The 16,556-nt window shown below is 43.5% G+C and overlaps 1 protein-coding gene across 7 annotated transcripts in view; it reads left to right on the top strand.

Moving 5' to 3' along the window:
- The window catches only part of KCNMA1 (potassium calcium-activated channel subfamily M alpha 1), a 709,157-nt gene that overhangs the window by 578,160 nt on the left and 114,441 nt on the right, over positions 1-16,556 (top strand). Inside the window, exon 18 of one of the 7 annotated variants that reach the window (XM_023527946.1) lies at positions 2,307-2,315. The exons of 2 other annotated variants lie outside the window; for them this stretch is intronic. In XM_023527946.1, coding sequence (XP_023383714.1) covers positions 2,307-2,315 — 9 coding nt within the window. Of the gene's footprint in view, positions 1-2,306; positions 2,316-4,240; positions 4,483-5,843; positions 6,086-8,911; positions 9,086-16,556 lie in introns of those variants that run through there. 4 more of the 7 variants (XM_023527936.1, XM_023527937.1, XM_023527939.1 and 1 more) reach the window with 4 other exon arrangements.

Raw genomic sequence — 16,556 nt, 5'->3', positions numbered from 1 at the left:
GATAGTTATTGAAATCTCAGAACAACGGCCTCTAACTTCTGAGGGCCCAAGAAATCTCTGATTCTGACAATCTACCAGGAAGAGTGTCTTAGGATGTGAAAGGCGCAGAATAAATCCTCATCCAGTCCCTCCAATTCCAGGACTCAAAAGGCCCTTTTCACCACGTGGCCCACCCAGGCCCGCTTAGTTGGTTGTGAGCACAAAGCACAGCTCAGCTGACCAGGCATCTTCTGGATCAGGATTATTTCCTTCAGAAAGAACACAGCATCCCTAGGTGGAAATATACAAGAGAGAATAACAAATGCAAGAGGCTGAACTCCTTTGTAAGGAAACTCTCTGAGTGGTAGGGATGGGAAACTCAGGAGAGCCTTGAGGCCAATAATCCATGACAGGATATTTCCCAGAAAACCTGGTTCCATGAGGGTTTTAGGGAAATTCACTTATTGATTAATCATTCACACAGTGTTTTGAGTACCTTCTTTGTGCAAGGCACTATTCTTGGTGCTAGGGATGGATTGGTGAACAAGATAAAGTTCTTGGCCCCCTAAAGCCTCACTCTGGTGAAGGAAAGCAGAGAGTGATCACAGAAACAATGAAATACATGCAGATAGAGACAAGTGTTGTGAAGAGCTTGGTGGAACCTCTTGGAGATGCCGTTTTACCTAGAAAGATCTGGAAGACCTCCCTTGGGAGGTGATATTGATGCCGAGACCCAGTCCAGGAAGGCAGAGAAGAGCAAGGGCAAAGGCCAAAAGGCCAGAATAAATGTGTAGTGTTTGAGGGAAGGAAGGAAGGCCAGTGGGGCTGGGGGATTGGGAAGAGAGCGTGGTACAAGGCGAGATCAGAGAGGAAGGCAGGAGCCATAGTTAAGGAACTTAGGCTTTAGTTTTATAATAAATATAGCCATCGAAAGATCCTAAGCAAGGAAATGATATCATTGGTTCCTATTTTAAAGGATCTCCCAGGTGACAGGACAAAGAGTAGTCTCTAGAGAGACAAGAGCAGAATGGAAGAATGAAGAGAAAGCTGCTCTGACTCCCACTCTGATACTGGGACGTCCCTCACAGGGCCTGTAGTGGAACCCGGCAGATGGTTTTTCAGTCCCTAGAAATGAGGATTCAGCCTCTAGGACGTTTTGCCATCTTGGTTCCAAGCAAGCAAACAGCAACGAGCATTAACATCATCCTGGAGGGAGAGGCACATAATTGTTTGCAATAATTTTATTCTCTTCATTTCCCTTCAAGTTGGTTCAGCTAGTAAAGCGTATGATCTCTCATCATGCACAGCACATTTTGCTGCAAAAGGACTGCCTCTTCAAAGCCAAGCCAGTGTGACAAGGGTCTCATTCCCTTCTCTCTGAACGCCCCTGCCACCTTGGGCCCCTCTTCTCATAGAGACCGTCAGCTGTGAGGTTAATGTTTGATAACAATCAGAATCACCCAAATATTTCTTTTTTCCTAATTAAAAACCATAGCAGCCCATGTTACAGAGAGCAGGAGGCCGAAGAGTATGTGTAAGGGGTGGTTAGAATAAAATCAGTTATTAAACATGAGGCATACCAGGCAAATTAGGAAATTGGGGAAGATAGGGTTTTGGTTGCAAAGAAACTTTCCGTAGAAGGAGCTAGAATTCTTCATAATGTCTTGGAGGGTTCCTGTCCCTTTCAGTAGTACATGGTGCTTGGTGCCCTAAGCTGGAGAGGGCAGCTGACCCACACAGTTATTTGTCCAGACCTGTTAGGCCAGGTATTACTAATTCACGTGGAATGACACATCTCCGTGAGGGCAGAGCTGGTGACAGCCACTGGTTTATTCACAGCTGCCTAACCCTCCTCTTCCAACCTAGCTCTTCCCCGTCCAACCCCACCCCCACCTCCCCATTCACTGCCATTCAATAACCTTAAACGTTTCATGTCATACTACCTGGAGAAATATCGAGTGTGGACATTCCATTCCTGGAAGTTCTATGGTAGTATAGTTTAACTTTTGCATTTCTTTCCATTTCTTCGTAGCTCTCCATCAAGGAAGAGAGTCAAATTCAGCCGCCTGGCCAAGGAGCAAGCTCTCAGAATCTATTTACCCCTTTTCTTTTTTCGTATAACAAACCTGGTCTAATGATTTACATTTTTTCTCCCAGCCTCTGAAGTTTGCCAAAGGGTGGACTCCTAGGGGACAAATCATGTCTAAATTGATGTGTTTGAAGGAATTTTCTTGAACTTCTAATCATTGACATATTTTTGATTTATTTTTTTTCTCTTTGCTGCCTTGGAATACGGCCCCTACTCTATTTTAACTGCACACTGGTAGTGATATATTGTGAGTAAACGGGTTCCCAGCAGCCCGGAGTCCAGTTCCCCCTGTCTTTCTCTAGAACAGATACTTCTTTTATTTTCTGTACAGTTTCAGTTTCTTTTTTTCTTTTGGTATTTATGTTGCATGTAGCGGTGACATCATGCCCCAACTCCCTCATCCAACTCAGTCTGCAGAGTAGCCTGGAGCTGGAGAACACTGAGAGCAGGAATCCTTCTCTGTTCATCCACCCCTCCCCACAGCTTCTTGCCAGCTTCTGGTGCTGTCTTATTTTACCATTTGAAAATAAGACCTTGACAACAGTGTTTCTCTTGAAGGCCTTGTCTTGGGACCTCTAGGGGACACTGAATAGGCTGAGGTAATTACCACTATAGCTCCAGATGCCTCGTCAGTCGGGGGTCATTGTCACGCTTGCCTTTAATCAATTATACTTGGTCTCCTTGGCTATTGAGCTTGAATTCCTATCTTGAAGGAAACACATATGCTACATATGTATTCCTGTGTTGTGGTATATATATGATATGTACCGGTACTTTATATGTAAAAATGTATATTTTACATATAAATGTAGAGGTAGTTTATAGAGAGAGTGGTATATTTATTACAATATATGTGCCTCTCTATATGAGAAAGTGCTTGCTGGAGATTAAATGGACACCCAGCTTCGGGACTGTGAAGTATCAAAACTGCCTCACTGGAGACAAGTACTTCCACAGTGGTAATTATTTCCTACAGTCTATGAAGTTCCCTTGCTTTAAAATAAAGTTTCTCCTTCAATTAGTACCCTCTAGGACATACCCACTTCCTCTATGGGTCAGGCATCTTGGAAGGTCCATTTACTTAAGGTGGAAAAGATGGCTCGAGGAGCAGGTTCAGTTTCATTAATGAGCTACGTAGAAGTCTGAACAAGTAAATGTAAGTCTCTGAGCCACTAACGTACTCAAGGAGTAGGACCCCTGTCACCCAACAAGATGTGGCAGTTGAGGAGAAGCTTTTAGGCCAATATTTCTGTGTGTGGCTTAGAGCAATGCTGCTTTGAGTGGCACCACAGATGAGCATGGGGTCTTTACTCAGGTATATAAGACCACTGAAAACGAAATCCAACCTGCAAATCGGTGCAGTCCACCAGCCCTGGATGTTGGAGAAGATGTCTCAGCATTTGGTCCTCTCATATTCCTTTGCAGCAGAAGAGGCAAGTTGGCCATCTGCTTCTGGCTAGTCTTCAGAGTTTGAGGGTATAGAATGCGCAATGTATGAACGAAACAAAACAGTGACCTTTGATTCGATGCACAATTCTGCCAAAATTGACTCCGCAGAACACCTTCAAGGATGGCTCGAAGGCACGAGCCACTTTTATACCTGCAGAGCCGCCTACAGAATCTAATGATCCTTAAGAACCGGAGGGAAACCATGATGTCAATCAACAAACAACTCTAGTGCCAGATTCTTCTGCCTTCTCCAGCCGCAATATAGTGTTAAGAGCAGGATCAACTAGCGTGGAGTGCTCTGTGCTGCTGACATTAACTAGCTTTTTCTTCTGACTTTCCATACTGAGGAAAGCCACCTGGAAGATCTTTCTTCTTTCTCCAGAAGCTCATAGGAGTAATTTTGCTAAGTGAAGACATCATTTCTCATTTATAGGACTTGAAAGGATGCTCTCTGATTCCCAGTGTCACATCAAACAAATGCTCAACCTTACACCTCGGTGAACTTTTTCTTCCGTGGATGTTTTTACCTGAAATTTTAGTTGCTGTGACCAAAAGAACACCTCTAGGGTTCAGGCTTTGCAATAATCATTCCTGCATTGGATTGATTTTAAACACAAGGTTACGATCTGACAAGTTACTATGAATTGAATGGCAGATTTTTTTCTTCCCCACCAGTCTTCCCTTGAATTGCTCCATTTGAAACCTAAACTATTTTCTCCCCAGCAGTTGGAAAACTCCACCTGAGCCTCTCAGTCCAGCACTGCTTCTCCTGCCCCTTCCAGTCCACCCTGGAAATTAAGATTCTGCAATTGGAAATTGGCTGACAATTTGGTTGCTGATGCGGGAGGCAGATGGTGCTGAGAACAGGATAGAGTCCAACTCCCTCTTCCATTCCAGACTTGGCTCGGAAGGGCCAACCAGCAGAGAACCTGAGTTTGACAGCTGATTGTCAGTTTGATGCAAGGAAAGAGCAGTAATAAACTACATCGGCAGTAGCCACTTCTCCACAGGTTTCCTTTCTCATGATCATGACCTTTGGATATATAGGAAAAGTTGTCCAAGAGTATGTCTGAGAAATCTTCCAGTTTTAAACACTTAAGAGTAAACAGATACCTTTGATGATGTCCATTAGAGAAATACTTTTATGCTGTCTCTGCAAGTAGCATTAGGAAGTCATAATGGAAATAGTAGATTAATATTCTCTTCATTGTGGTGAAGGAAAGCACATAAAAGCTTTTTTTTTTTTTTTCCCCAAATTGTAAAACTGGTAGGACAGAGTTCTTAGGAGGAAGGTGAGACCCAGGGTCTAATTCTTGGCAACCACATAACCTCTTTGAATCTGTGGCACCAGTCCAAGAACAAGAACCTTATGATGTGGGCCAAAGGGAAAACTGAGTCCCCAGAGGCTTATATTTCAGCTTTCCCAGAGTTAAGCTGGCCTATGGGGGAAATTAATTGAGCATAAATTCCAAGAGCCCTAACGTGGAATGACAAGTAGCCACAGTATGTACACCTACCAGAGACACCCCCTTGACTGTTCTGTGTCTCAGGAAGCTGCAGCAGGGCTTTGAGGAGACCAAGCCAGTCGGTGCTGAAGTGGTCCCACTTTGCTGGCCATGGCTGCAGAGACAATGTGCTTGCAAGTTGCCAGTTTTGACCACTCTAGGACCATCTCCTAGGACCTCTCACCCCCTTGTCCCTGATGCCCCCTAAAAGTCTGCTGTAGAGTGTGAGGAAATGACACCGCACACATTTCACTTCTTAGAGGCACGCAGGTTCCTCTTTTCTGCTCCCTTTTAGAGAAAGGCCCACTAGTTCAGGTGATCTGTTAACTAGCTGCTTTTTCATACAGATCCACTAGATGTCCTCATAGATCTACTTTGTATTACCATTGAAATCTTGGAGAAACTCCCTTTTCTGAGGATTGGGATTTGGGTAGAGAGCACTAGGTGACTATGTAATAAAGAAAATCAGCAAACACCAAAGGAGAGAGGGCACTTTACGTGACCAGGGAGTAGATATGAAATTTACTTCTGTTTTAAATAAATACTAGAACTTTCAGAGTTGCTCTTTGAAACCCAACCTTGGGAGTTTTAAATGGCACTCTGTTATCTGAAATTAACCTTATAACCTACATCAGCTCTCTAAAAGGAAACAATCACAGAGAAGTGGAAACAAAATACCAGTAGTTCCGAATATCCATGATTCCCTAAAACTAAATGAAAGGATTAGGAAGCCAGGGAGCGAGAGTTCGGGGAGATGAGGAATAATATTTTCCAAATTAGGAGATCCACAACTTAATTTTGATGTACTTTTATTTTCCAAGTGGAGACCATAATTTTACACACAGTGTCCACATCTTCCGGAACAACTACCATCAGGGAGGCAGATCCTCATCCGTTTTTAGTTAAAGAACTTGTTCATGACTCGAATCATGGCCCAAAGGAAGCCTCTTCCTGCTGGGACACACATCCTTCAAGCCTGACGGATCACTCCACCCGATGAGAGGTCATATGGGCCTTACCTTTTAAGAGAGTGGACCTGGAAGTATGTAGGTGAAGACACCTGACAGGGGGGGTCAATGAAAACGGACTCTTCCAGCAGTAGAGCAAAAGAGCCACCTTCCCAGTTGGTGGCACCTCGGTCTAGACATTGTAATTTACGAAGGTTTGTCAACGTGTGGGGCTCAATCATTTTTAACTGTTTCTGTCTTGTCTTTGAGCCTCTCATTGATCATTCCTGCTGATTTTGTGTGTGTGTGGTGGTGCTTGTTTGTCTTATGAGATTTCTATTTTGTATTTGGCGTGAGTGACGACTGGGAAGGAATGACGAGTAATAGCATGTTTTCTTTTTTATGCATATGCTGCTTTGGAATGTGATTGCTTATAATTAACATTTAATCTTCTTATAGCAAATGGTTTTTTGCTGCTTCGATTACCAGTTTCAGCCTGTTCCTGCATGCTAACAATACGAAATTTTAGAACAATGCATGGTCTCCAGAACAGCCAACAACAACAGTTGCACAGTCCCTGAGAGGCACTGGTTTGAAGTCGAGTTTCCTCCTGCACTCTTATCAAGTAGGAGGTTTAAATCACCCATTATGATGGGCTTACCTCTGACGAATGGTTTCAAAAGCTATTCCACCCCATCTTCCCTCTCTTGTCCTCAGAGATGGGGGGTGTGTGTGTGCGTGTGCGTGTGTGTGTGTACACACACACACACGCACACGCACGCACACTTTTTTCCCTATAAAAGTGTCAGATTCTATTATTGTATGTGAACCCAAAATGGCAGGATGAAAATGAAAACCAGGGACTGTTGCTAATGAGAAGCATAGCATTTCAGAGTTTGATGGGCTTCTCTTCTGCTACAGCATTTGATTAAAAAATTTTTTCAAAACAATCTATCTAGAGTGAAACAAAAAATCATCTTCGTTTTCCTCTTCTGTGTAAATAACAAATCAATATTTGCAGTAAAAGAATGAGGAAAGAAAAAAAATAAAACAAGCGCGTGTTCTCCAAGTTGCACACTCGATCTCGATGCATTTAAAATAACTTCATTTTCATGTCTTCAGCTGAAGACTTTTCCCTGTCTTGATTTCACCAGCTGCTCTTTGGAGGTATCTGGGCATTCACACCATGTCCTCTAAATTCTTCTAATTCAAATGCTGTAGTAGAACTTTTTCCCCCCCTAAAAGCTAAGTTCAGGAATGATGTACCACACATCGAACAGGGCTGGGGCGGCATGATGGTGATCTGAACAACTGTCTAGCTGGGATGCTAAAAGAATATGTCACTAAAAATATGAGCCAAGTTTACAGGAATGGAGTTGCTGCTGAGGAGATCTCTCATTCATCTCCCCCACTGCCTGTTCTTCACAACATAACGTTACCCCTGCTTGACAAATATACTGTATGGCAAGTCATAAAGGTCTTAGAACAGGACTTGACCCATTTGAGAGATTTAAACCCCTCTTCCTGGTGACTGTAACATTCAAAGAGGGCAAAACCACAGGTCGTATTTTAAAGTAAGAGTACAACCATTCTTTACAAAGAAAAAGAAAGGGGGGAAAATATGACTTTCAAAATGGAAGGTGTGGGCGCAGGGAATAACACCTCCCTTTAGTTCAGGTTACTATTTGGCCATGATACTTGGCATAAATATGAATTATTCTCCTCTCCCGTGAGAGGAGCAAGCCCGTTCAGGTTAAGTGATAAGCAAACATTTTTGCCTGTCGCAGCATCAGAATGAGATACAAAAAGCTTCTGGTTGTACTGAACTGTAAATTGGATTGCTGGTTAAGTGGAGGACATTGAGAACCACTGCAGCGATGTCCAGCAACATCCATAGGTTAGCGCTTGAGATGGGTCCCCGGGCCGTACAGAACCTTTGATACTAGCTTTGGAAGTGCTACCAATGCTGCATGCAAGTCTCAATATGATATTTTACATGGGGTTTCTTCTCTTCTTTCATTGTTTTGTAATTTTTAACCTATTTTGGCCAGTATTTTCTGTATAAGAAAAAAATATGATTAACCAATAGTCCAGCCGCTTTCTGAATTTTTGGTGGGTGGGGTACAATGCTCAGATTCTCTCGGCTTTAAGCAGAAAATACACCCATGAGTAGCTAAATGTGTTCCAATAGACCAACATCTCATATGCTTTGGGTGATTTTTTATTTTTGAACTGCCTTTAATGTCAAACATGCAGCGTTAGCCTTGAGTAGCTACATTTCTTATATGGACAGATTTGGATATTTGTTCTGTCAAGAGTAAATTTAAATTCCTGTAGGCATCATGTAAACTCACTCTGGGGAAGTTCAGCAGAGGCATCCTCAGATTCTATATTAACACGTAATCGTTTCACATCTAATTTGATGAAAGCTTGTCCCGGGCTCTGCCTAATGCCCAGAAATGGATGGAAATTAGAAAGCCTACATACTAGATATTTTCGCATTCTGCAAAAACCATTTATTGTACCAAGTAAGCAATTAATTGACTGGCTATGTGTATATTTTGTTCTCCTGTATTAATTGTGCCAGGGGAAAAATGTCGGTTGCATTTTTGCTGTCTATAATGTACTCTTCTTCTCATCCAAGAACCCAGTTGTAATCAGCTATGCCCTTTTCCTGTAGTCGCCCGCTTTACCTAGGAGAGAAAAATCATACACAACAGCCTCGGGGGACGATAAAGGCAATTTATATTTTCACTGCTTTTTTGGATGTACAACCAAACCGTTACCAACAGTCACTCTGCATTTTTTTCTGGGTCAAGACTGTTAATGTGAGCTAAGACCTGTATTAAATCCTTCCAGCTCCCTTCCGGCCGCCTCGCTGTGTGTGACCTTGCCATTAACTACCGCTCTTCCTCTCCTCTCATCCAACCACATGGTTATAGCCAAGATGTCCATCTACAAGAGAATGAGACGGGCATGTTGTTTTGATTGCGGACGTTCTGAGCGTGACTGCTCGTGCATGTCAGGCCGTGTGCGTGGTAACATGGACACCCTTGGGAGAGCCTTCCCACTTTCTTCTGTCTCTGTTAATGATTGCTCCACCAGTTTCCGTGCCTGTAAGTTTAACCCCGACATACGCAGTTCTATGTCTGTGCTGTCTGTGCCCTCATCCCCGTCTTGTGTCGTGCCCTGTGGTGCTGTGTGTCAGTCGAGCTGATGTTTTCTTTCCACCGTGACCTCATATGTGGTGATATGTTGCCCCACTTGCCTGTGTCACTGTGTACGTGCTGAGGAAAGCCACCCTCCCCAGTCTGTTAATTCGTGCTTCTCGTAATAGCGTGCAGGGCTGTGACGTTACAGACTAGTGAGATTCTCCTTCTCTCCTTTAAATAAATATAAATGGAAAGCAATGTGGCAGCAAATCAGATACTATATTGATACAGAGATGTGTGGAAATATATATCTCGATATTTGGGGAAGGGTTAGACACTGGATTGGGTCAAAAGGAGGAAGGGAAAGGGCGTTGAGAGAACAAGACAACTCTAGCATTAAGTAGTTTTAGTGAGCTTCGATAGTTTCCGAAATACAACCGGGTTTTGATGCGGGTGGATATTCTTTTTTTACTGTGTCTCCGTAATCTATATCTCATCCCTCCAGTGCCAGTTTGTGTCATATGTTCTGAAAAAGTGTGTTCTAAATCCACCAACCTATATAGACTAGTGGATTCTAGAGCTTCCCCGCAAAAAGGCGACTAATTCAAAGGATCATTCCATTAACATCTTTGATTTTTCCAAAATGCAGCCCCCTGTTTAAGTTACCTTGTAGCAATTGTGATTCCAGATAACAACAAAAGTAAGCCGTGAACTTCCATGAATTCCTTGAGTCTGTTGCGTGGTCCTTTGAGGTCAGTCTTCTTTGTTACCCACAAGCTCAGAGATGCTAAAGAACCTGTGAAGGCCTTGCAGCTGATGGCTGGCAAAGCTGAGAAATGCCAGATTCCTGAGACATCCCTCATCCTGTCTTCAGCATGGGCTTTGTTGGTGTTTTACCGACACAGTTTGTAGGTGATGTTGTTGAGAGCTCCAGTGTGTACACAGATATGCTGGGATGCGGGTCCTCATCTAAGGGCAGAAGAGGTTGCGGGTCTGTGTGAGGACTTGGCTGTCTTAAAGTGCGACTATAACCTTACTTTTACATTTTTGGTAGCATGGGAGGTAGAAGACAATACTTCCTTCTGTGTTTCATCCCTTCCTCTTGAAAGCACCCAACACATTTATTGGTGACCATATTGCCATTTGTTCTCTCTCCTAAGTGTCCAGAGCTGGTTGACTTAAACTTTTACCAGCAGGGGTTCATTCATACTGGCAACAAGGATGAAGAAGAGCACTTCACTCTTCAGCATTTGCTCCCATGAAAAACTTGCTCGACTCACCTTTACCAGTGTTGAAGGTGATCCCTATACAGTGACAGTGGATCCATAGAGGCTTCTAGGGCTGTAGGAGCCCTAACTCCACTATGTGCAATAGAGTGGTGTGCCAGGCCAGGTGCTGGCGTTAGTACCTGCAGGTCAGGTCTGAAGCATGATCTGTGCATTGAGCTGTCTTAGTCATCTGGAAAAGTTAGATTTAGGACCAGAGAGTTATTCTCCCAGATTCATGATTCACTGCCTCTCCAGAACAGTGCCAAGGGACAAGATTCATTTGTAAAAGTGATAGCTAATGGAGGTTGCATTGAGAGGGATTTGGGACTGTCTAAATCTTGTCTTGACATTGGCCTAAAAAAAGAACTTTTAGAAAGAAGGCCTCCTTTAAAATCTTTCTTACAGATGCCACAGTATGGACTCTTACCTCTTTATTCTCATTGAAAGAGTTCTCTCTAATCATATGGCACTACCATATGGACTAAGACACACCACACAAAGAACTTGTATGTCTGCGATGTGTGGAAAGATACCAGCTTCAGAGACAAGAGCAGGGGTGGCGAGGAGCACAGAGGGGTGAGCTACGGTGGCATGATTGGCCACATCACTTTGACTGATTGTGGGGAATATAACACGAGCCGCGAGGTTACCCTTCTGCATAAGGCACAACTTCTGTTTTCAGATAATTGCTAGGCTCTAAAACCTTGGCCAGAGTTTCAGTAGAGAAAAGGAAGGAGCCACTCGGGCTCTAAACTAGGGCTTTGTGGTCATGCATTGGCACTGGCCACCCATATCAATCAAGGCAAAATCTGTGTCCCCTGCATGAGGCCCGTGATACCCAGTGTGTATCATTTCCATTTTATCCAGGAGAAATCATGCTTGGAGGGAGTTCTCAGCTCTGCAATTTAATCCAAGTGTTGTAGGAGGCCAGGAGAAGAAATACTTAGGGTGGGATTGTCCTGTCCTCTCAGAAACATCCTGTGTATGCGATTGTTGTCCTTCCTACCCCTCCCAAATCAACCCCACCATGGAAAACATGGGGCTTTGAGCTGTGTGTTGAAGCCTTAACTGGTACTGACAGCTCAGGGGGGGTTTGCCTCCTCCGTTTCATCAATCTTTCTGCCGTCGTCACTCCGTCAAACAAAAGCAGATTTCATCCGTCCCTGTGTGAGACCACTCACCTTTGACCATTAATAATAAGTTAGAAAAATCCATTCCAATTTGAGCCCCTTCATGCACCCACATAAGCCCTTCTTCTCCAATTAAAAAAATGTCTGTCTCTATGCAGAATTCTACTGGCAGTACTCCAATGGCAATTCCTGGCCTTCCCTCGCGGTGGTGGGGTTGGGTGGTGCCCATTTGACAGAGCTGGTTGACTCAGAGAGCAGTGGTGAGAGTGGGCTTTTCATTAAATATGAGCAGATGTGAAATGTAGAGGGTTTGACAATTAGAAATGGCAGGAGAAGGGCCCTCGAATCAAAGTGAGGTCAGATGGGCGGATCAAATTACTTCTCTTACATTCTTTAGTTGTTCTGAAAATCATTTTGAATTAGTGTCAGCAGAGCCTGATGGGTTTTGCCCTTTGTCTTTTATGCTGGGGCTGTATTGTTTCCCAAGACACTCATTAAAGGTCATTATATTATTAGGGAGCTTGCTTTGGTCGCAGTTTCCCAGTTGAGCCAGTGTGCTTTGGAGACTGCCTAATTCGTTTCTCTCTCGCCTTTCGTCTCCCTCTTTACTATTTTTTTTTTCTTCTTATAAAGGGAAAGATTTCCGTTTTGAAGGGACATTAAGTTGAAACACAAAGTCCCATTATGTGTTTTCTGAAGTGGGAAGAGAAGTAGCCATTGCCCAGGGGAGCGGTAATATATTAAAAGTGTTCACACTGTTTTGGAAATCTGCCCTCTAATTGCGGGACCTGCCTGCTCAGCTTACCTGTTCGTGGGGGTGTGGCCTGTTTCCACCTTTTGGTTGTTGTTAAGTCACCTACTATTCTAACCTTTGTCTCCTTCCGTTGAACTCATGAGCGATGTAAGGCCAGTCTGTGCTGACAAATAGATCTACAGAGAAGGACTCCTTTGCAAAAGACTTAAAAAACTGTGTCAGAAAAATAAGGCAAAGAGTGACCAATAAGATTCATCATAAGGCTATGCTATTTGGGGCAAGACTGAATTGTTCAATATAGGGTCGGCGTACACGGAGCATCATTGTCTGATTATTACGATGTTGTTCCCACTTCGGATGATCCTGGGCAGGAGTACCAGCTCTTTTAAAAGCCACTAGGATGGGCCCCAGGCTTTTCACAAGCTGCTATGTTCTAGTACTATCAAATATAAAAGATATTTATATGTCTAGCAACATACACACACATAAATATAGATTTAGGTTCTAAATATAGATTTAGTTCTATTTCCCCTCCATACGATTTTGTAAAATGGTCCTTTTTCTATGTTACAAATTTATTCTTGTTATTTCAGTCTTGCCTGCTATCTGATTGCCGAGTCTAACAGAAAGGAACAATTAAAATTATGATGCAGTGACAACATAGGGCTCTATTGATTCAAACCTGCTGAAACCTGCCTGACAGGATGCTGGCCACAAACTGTCAGTAACCCTGGCATGAACAAATTAATCATGTGTTAGAAGAGAAACAGATCTTTAGACTTGCACTTGGAAATAGTTTCAGCTAGAGTACATGTTTGATCACTCACACCAACCTTTCAATTTACTAATAGTTTAAACCTGCACAATTACATACACCCTTTTCCAAACTACTGTAGCTAATTTTAAATTGTGTATGACTTTTATTCTGGGTATAGTTATAATATAAGGAGGCATTCAACGCCAATGGTTACAATGAGAGAAGTCCAATGCGATTAGGTTGAAGGGAGACATACCAAAATCAGTTTAGTGTAATCTCGAGTCTTGTCAGATAATAAACAAAAATCAGCTTATCCCAAGTAGCCTTTGGTTTGTACAGGCAGAGAATTAACATTGTCGATAGAACTAAAGTCACTCGAGTGCACTAATGGCATTTTGAAGTACATAAAATCAGATACCAGGGCAGGGGTGGAAATAGCTCTAGGAAAATGTCTATGATAGGACACACCCTATGCTGACAGTCTCCAGCACCTGGTAACGGGAGATTTAAGACGCTGAATTTAAAAAACCAACAACCTATCATTATCTCATTCCTTTTATGTATAGAACGCCAAACACTAAAGCAGCATTTGCATCATATTCTAGCTCTTTAGCTAGCCTGGCCCATACATCTTGATTTGGTCATTTGCTCTTTGTTACAGGAAGCAAACATAGGAAGCCAGATAGGCCTGGGCACCATTCTATGGGACTGATGATATACCTAGGAGGGCCTCTTAGGGCACTTTTATTGGTAGCAACAAAAGCCAGTGTCTCTCACTTGATTTTTGTGGTAGCCACTTTTGGCAATGAATTGACTGGAAATAAGCTTTTCTATGTGCTTATGCAGTGGTCAGCTCCTTAAATCAGCATTGTAAGGCAGTATTCATGCTTGGAAAAAATTTCCTTTGAAAAGAATCCCTTAAATTACCCATCTCTAAAGAGCTCCAAACAAATCAGGTTTTCATTCATAATAAATAGCTGGGGTTGTTTTTGTTTTTGTTTTTGTTTGTGTTTTCAGTTTAGCATACAGTGATGTAGTCGACTTGCATTTTGGGACCTTGTTGTGCTCTCCCCTCCCTCCCCCAACAGTACTGTCGAATTCTTTAAGATAGATACGCTATGAAGAGACACCACATACAGATGAAAGAGAAAGGGAACAGTAGGCAAACGGCAGCCAATTTTTCAAAAGAAATCCTTTTTAACAGAGTTGGGAGACAAGAAGCAGAAAGGTCAAAATGAGGAAAGACGGAAGAGTCCTTGGTGTGCGTACCCCAACACTTGGACACTTCTCTTTTCAGAGACACGGTTAATAGGTGACTTGGCTCTTCAAGGACAAACTAGAAGAGACGTTGGCATGCCACAAGTAAGCTGAGCAGAAGTCCTTGTGCAAGGTGACGTGGAAATTATGTTTGCATTTTTATTCAGGACAGTGGCCAGTTGTCAAAATACTCACCTTGACAGATTCTACCACCAAGCAGCAGTGGACCCTCCATCTTACCTCTGTGGTGGAGGACAGATGTGGCCAGTTAGCTCTCCATCTCCACCCCCCTCCACTATCTTGGATGACAGATGCCAAGGCCAGCCCGCCTTTCACTTGAGCTTTCTTGTCAAGGCTCTGCCTTGAGCCCAAATCCTGACCTTTACTGCATGAAATAAAGTACTGATGAACAAGCAGAGGTTTGAATTAGAGCAGGCTTGGAGCAAATGTCAAGTCCATCTCTGCCCCCTCCTCCACCTGCACCAGGAGCCTGGATTAGACCCAGTCTGGAGTCTGCGATGCCTTAGGCTTTATGGGTCTGGGGAGACATAACTTATTAACAAAGAGTTATTAAATTTTTATCAATTTTACAACACAATGTAAATGCCTCCTATGAATCTACATTGTATTCATTATCATTTAAAACGTTAATTAAGTCAAAGTTGCATTTAATTTCTCTCTAAATGGGCCTTTGGGAAGAGGCTCTTAGAAACATCTGTGGGAGCATGCGGCTCATGGAGACAGAGAATCCCCCAGCCCGCATTCAGGATAGCCCCCAAGTTGATTGCAGTCGTGTGTCTGTGGCTAATTTGTTGTGATGAGATTGGGCAATGTATCAGATTAGTATCAGACCAATAATGGTGCAGAGTGACTGGAGAGAGGCTTGTGGGGCAGCGGCACTGCATCCTGCCTTCCAGTTCCGTCCAGGCGGAAGCGAGCAATTGATCTGCAGCACCCCTGGTCTCAATCATGCCTTGGACCCTCCCCTTTCATATGGTGCCTGTCATTTCAGTGGGATGTTTTCTTCATCTGAGATGGACGTTTGTCATCTGGCCCAGTCAATTTAGGATATGTGCCAGCATGCTCATGGGAAAAAATCTTAGAGTCTGGGGGCTTTGACTTGCATTGAAGCCAAGAAGCAAGGAGCACAGAACAGCGTATTGGGAACCATTTTCAGAACAGAGAGGTTGTGGAGATTATAAAAGGATCGTACTCATTGGTGAGGAGAGAGGAAGTTGAGGCCTGCTAAGATCTGCTGAAAAACGGCTTTTCCCTTTGGCTGCTCAGCTGATGCTTTTGTCTCGTCTGAGTATAGGCTGCTCCCCAGACAGATCTGTTGTTATATGTGTACTCCTCCATCTCCCAGCAGGCGAGGCTTGTTAATGTGGGGGTACGTTACTAGGAGATGGCTATTGCGCAACTTAGATTCATGTTAAGACTAAACTCAGTGGAGTCTCTGTTCTTACTATATGCGAAATACTCTGCCAACACAGCAAGGGTGTGTGTGTGTGTACGCGCGCGCGTACATATACATGTGTATATGTTGTTAAACTTAATAGTTGCATAGCATTCGCTGCATTGCAGGCTCTGTTCTGTGTCCTTTACAAATATTAATTTAATCCTCGTCATGATTATTTGTAACTGTTATTTGCAGTTGAGACAGCTGTAAACTGAGGCACCTATAAAGTTTTCGTGCCATTTACAAAGACGATACATAACCTGCCAGGGGTCATTCAGTGAGTCACTGGTGGGGCTGGGATTTGACAACAAGCTGGGTGGCTCCACAGCCTATGGAGTTATTTGAGTTACTCAGTTACTCACACAGTTGAAGAAGATATACAGCCTATCTCCAAGGAAGGAGAAAAAGACAAGGACTTCAGTAACAAAGACTCAGGATGACGCGGGCAGGGCTGTGAGAGCAAGGTGCAGAGTACTTGGCAATGCCAAGGGCAAGAGGTCGCCTCCTGTTGGTCAGCTGAGGTAAGATCCCATAGGATGTGGCATTTCAGGTGTGCCTTAGAGGACAGAAAAATGGTCTTCCGCCTAACAACGTGAGAAGAGTCATGGCAGTGGGGAGGCCTGTGTGGCTGGAGCTTGAGACCTGCTCGGGAGAGTGCAGGGAGAGAGCCCTGAGGAGTAAATGGGGCCCGTTGTTGACGGGGCCCAGGTCATCAGGGTTTTGTTCTTCATCTGAAATACAACAGAAAGCATTCAAGGTATTTGGTCAGGGAGGTGACATCAGAGGCTTTGTTTCAGGGAGAGTTAGTTC

This window comes from Pteropus vampyrus, unplaced genomic scaffold, assembly GCF_000151845.1.
Source record: "Pteropus vampyrus isolate Shadow unplaced genomic scaffold, Pvam_2.0 Scaffold20, whole genome shotgun sequence".
NCBI classification, from domain to species: domain Eukaryota; kingdom Metazoa; phylum Chordata; class Mammalia; order Chiroptera; family Pteropodidae; genus Pteropus; species Pteropus vampyrus.
The sequence above is the reverse complement of the archived record's forward strand: the minus strand, read 5'-3'. Positions and strand labels throughout refer to the sequence as shown.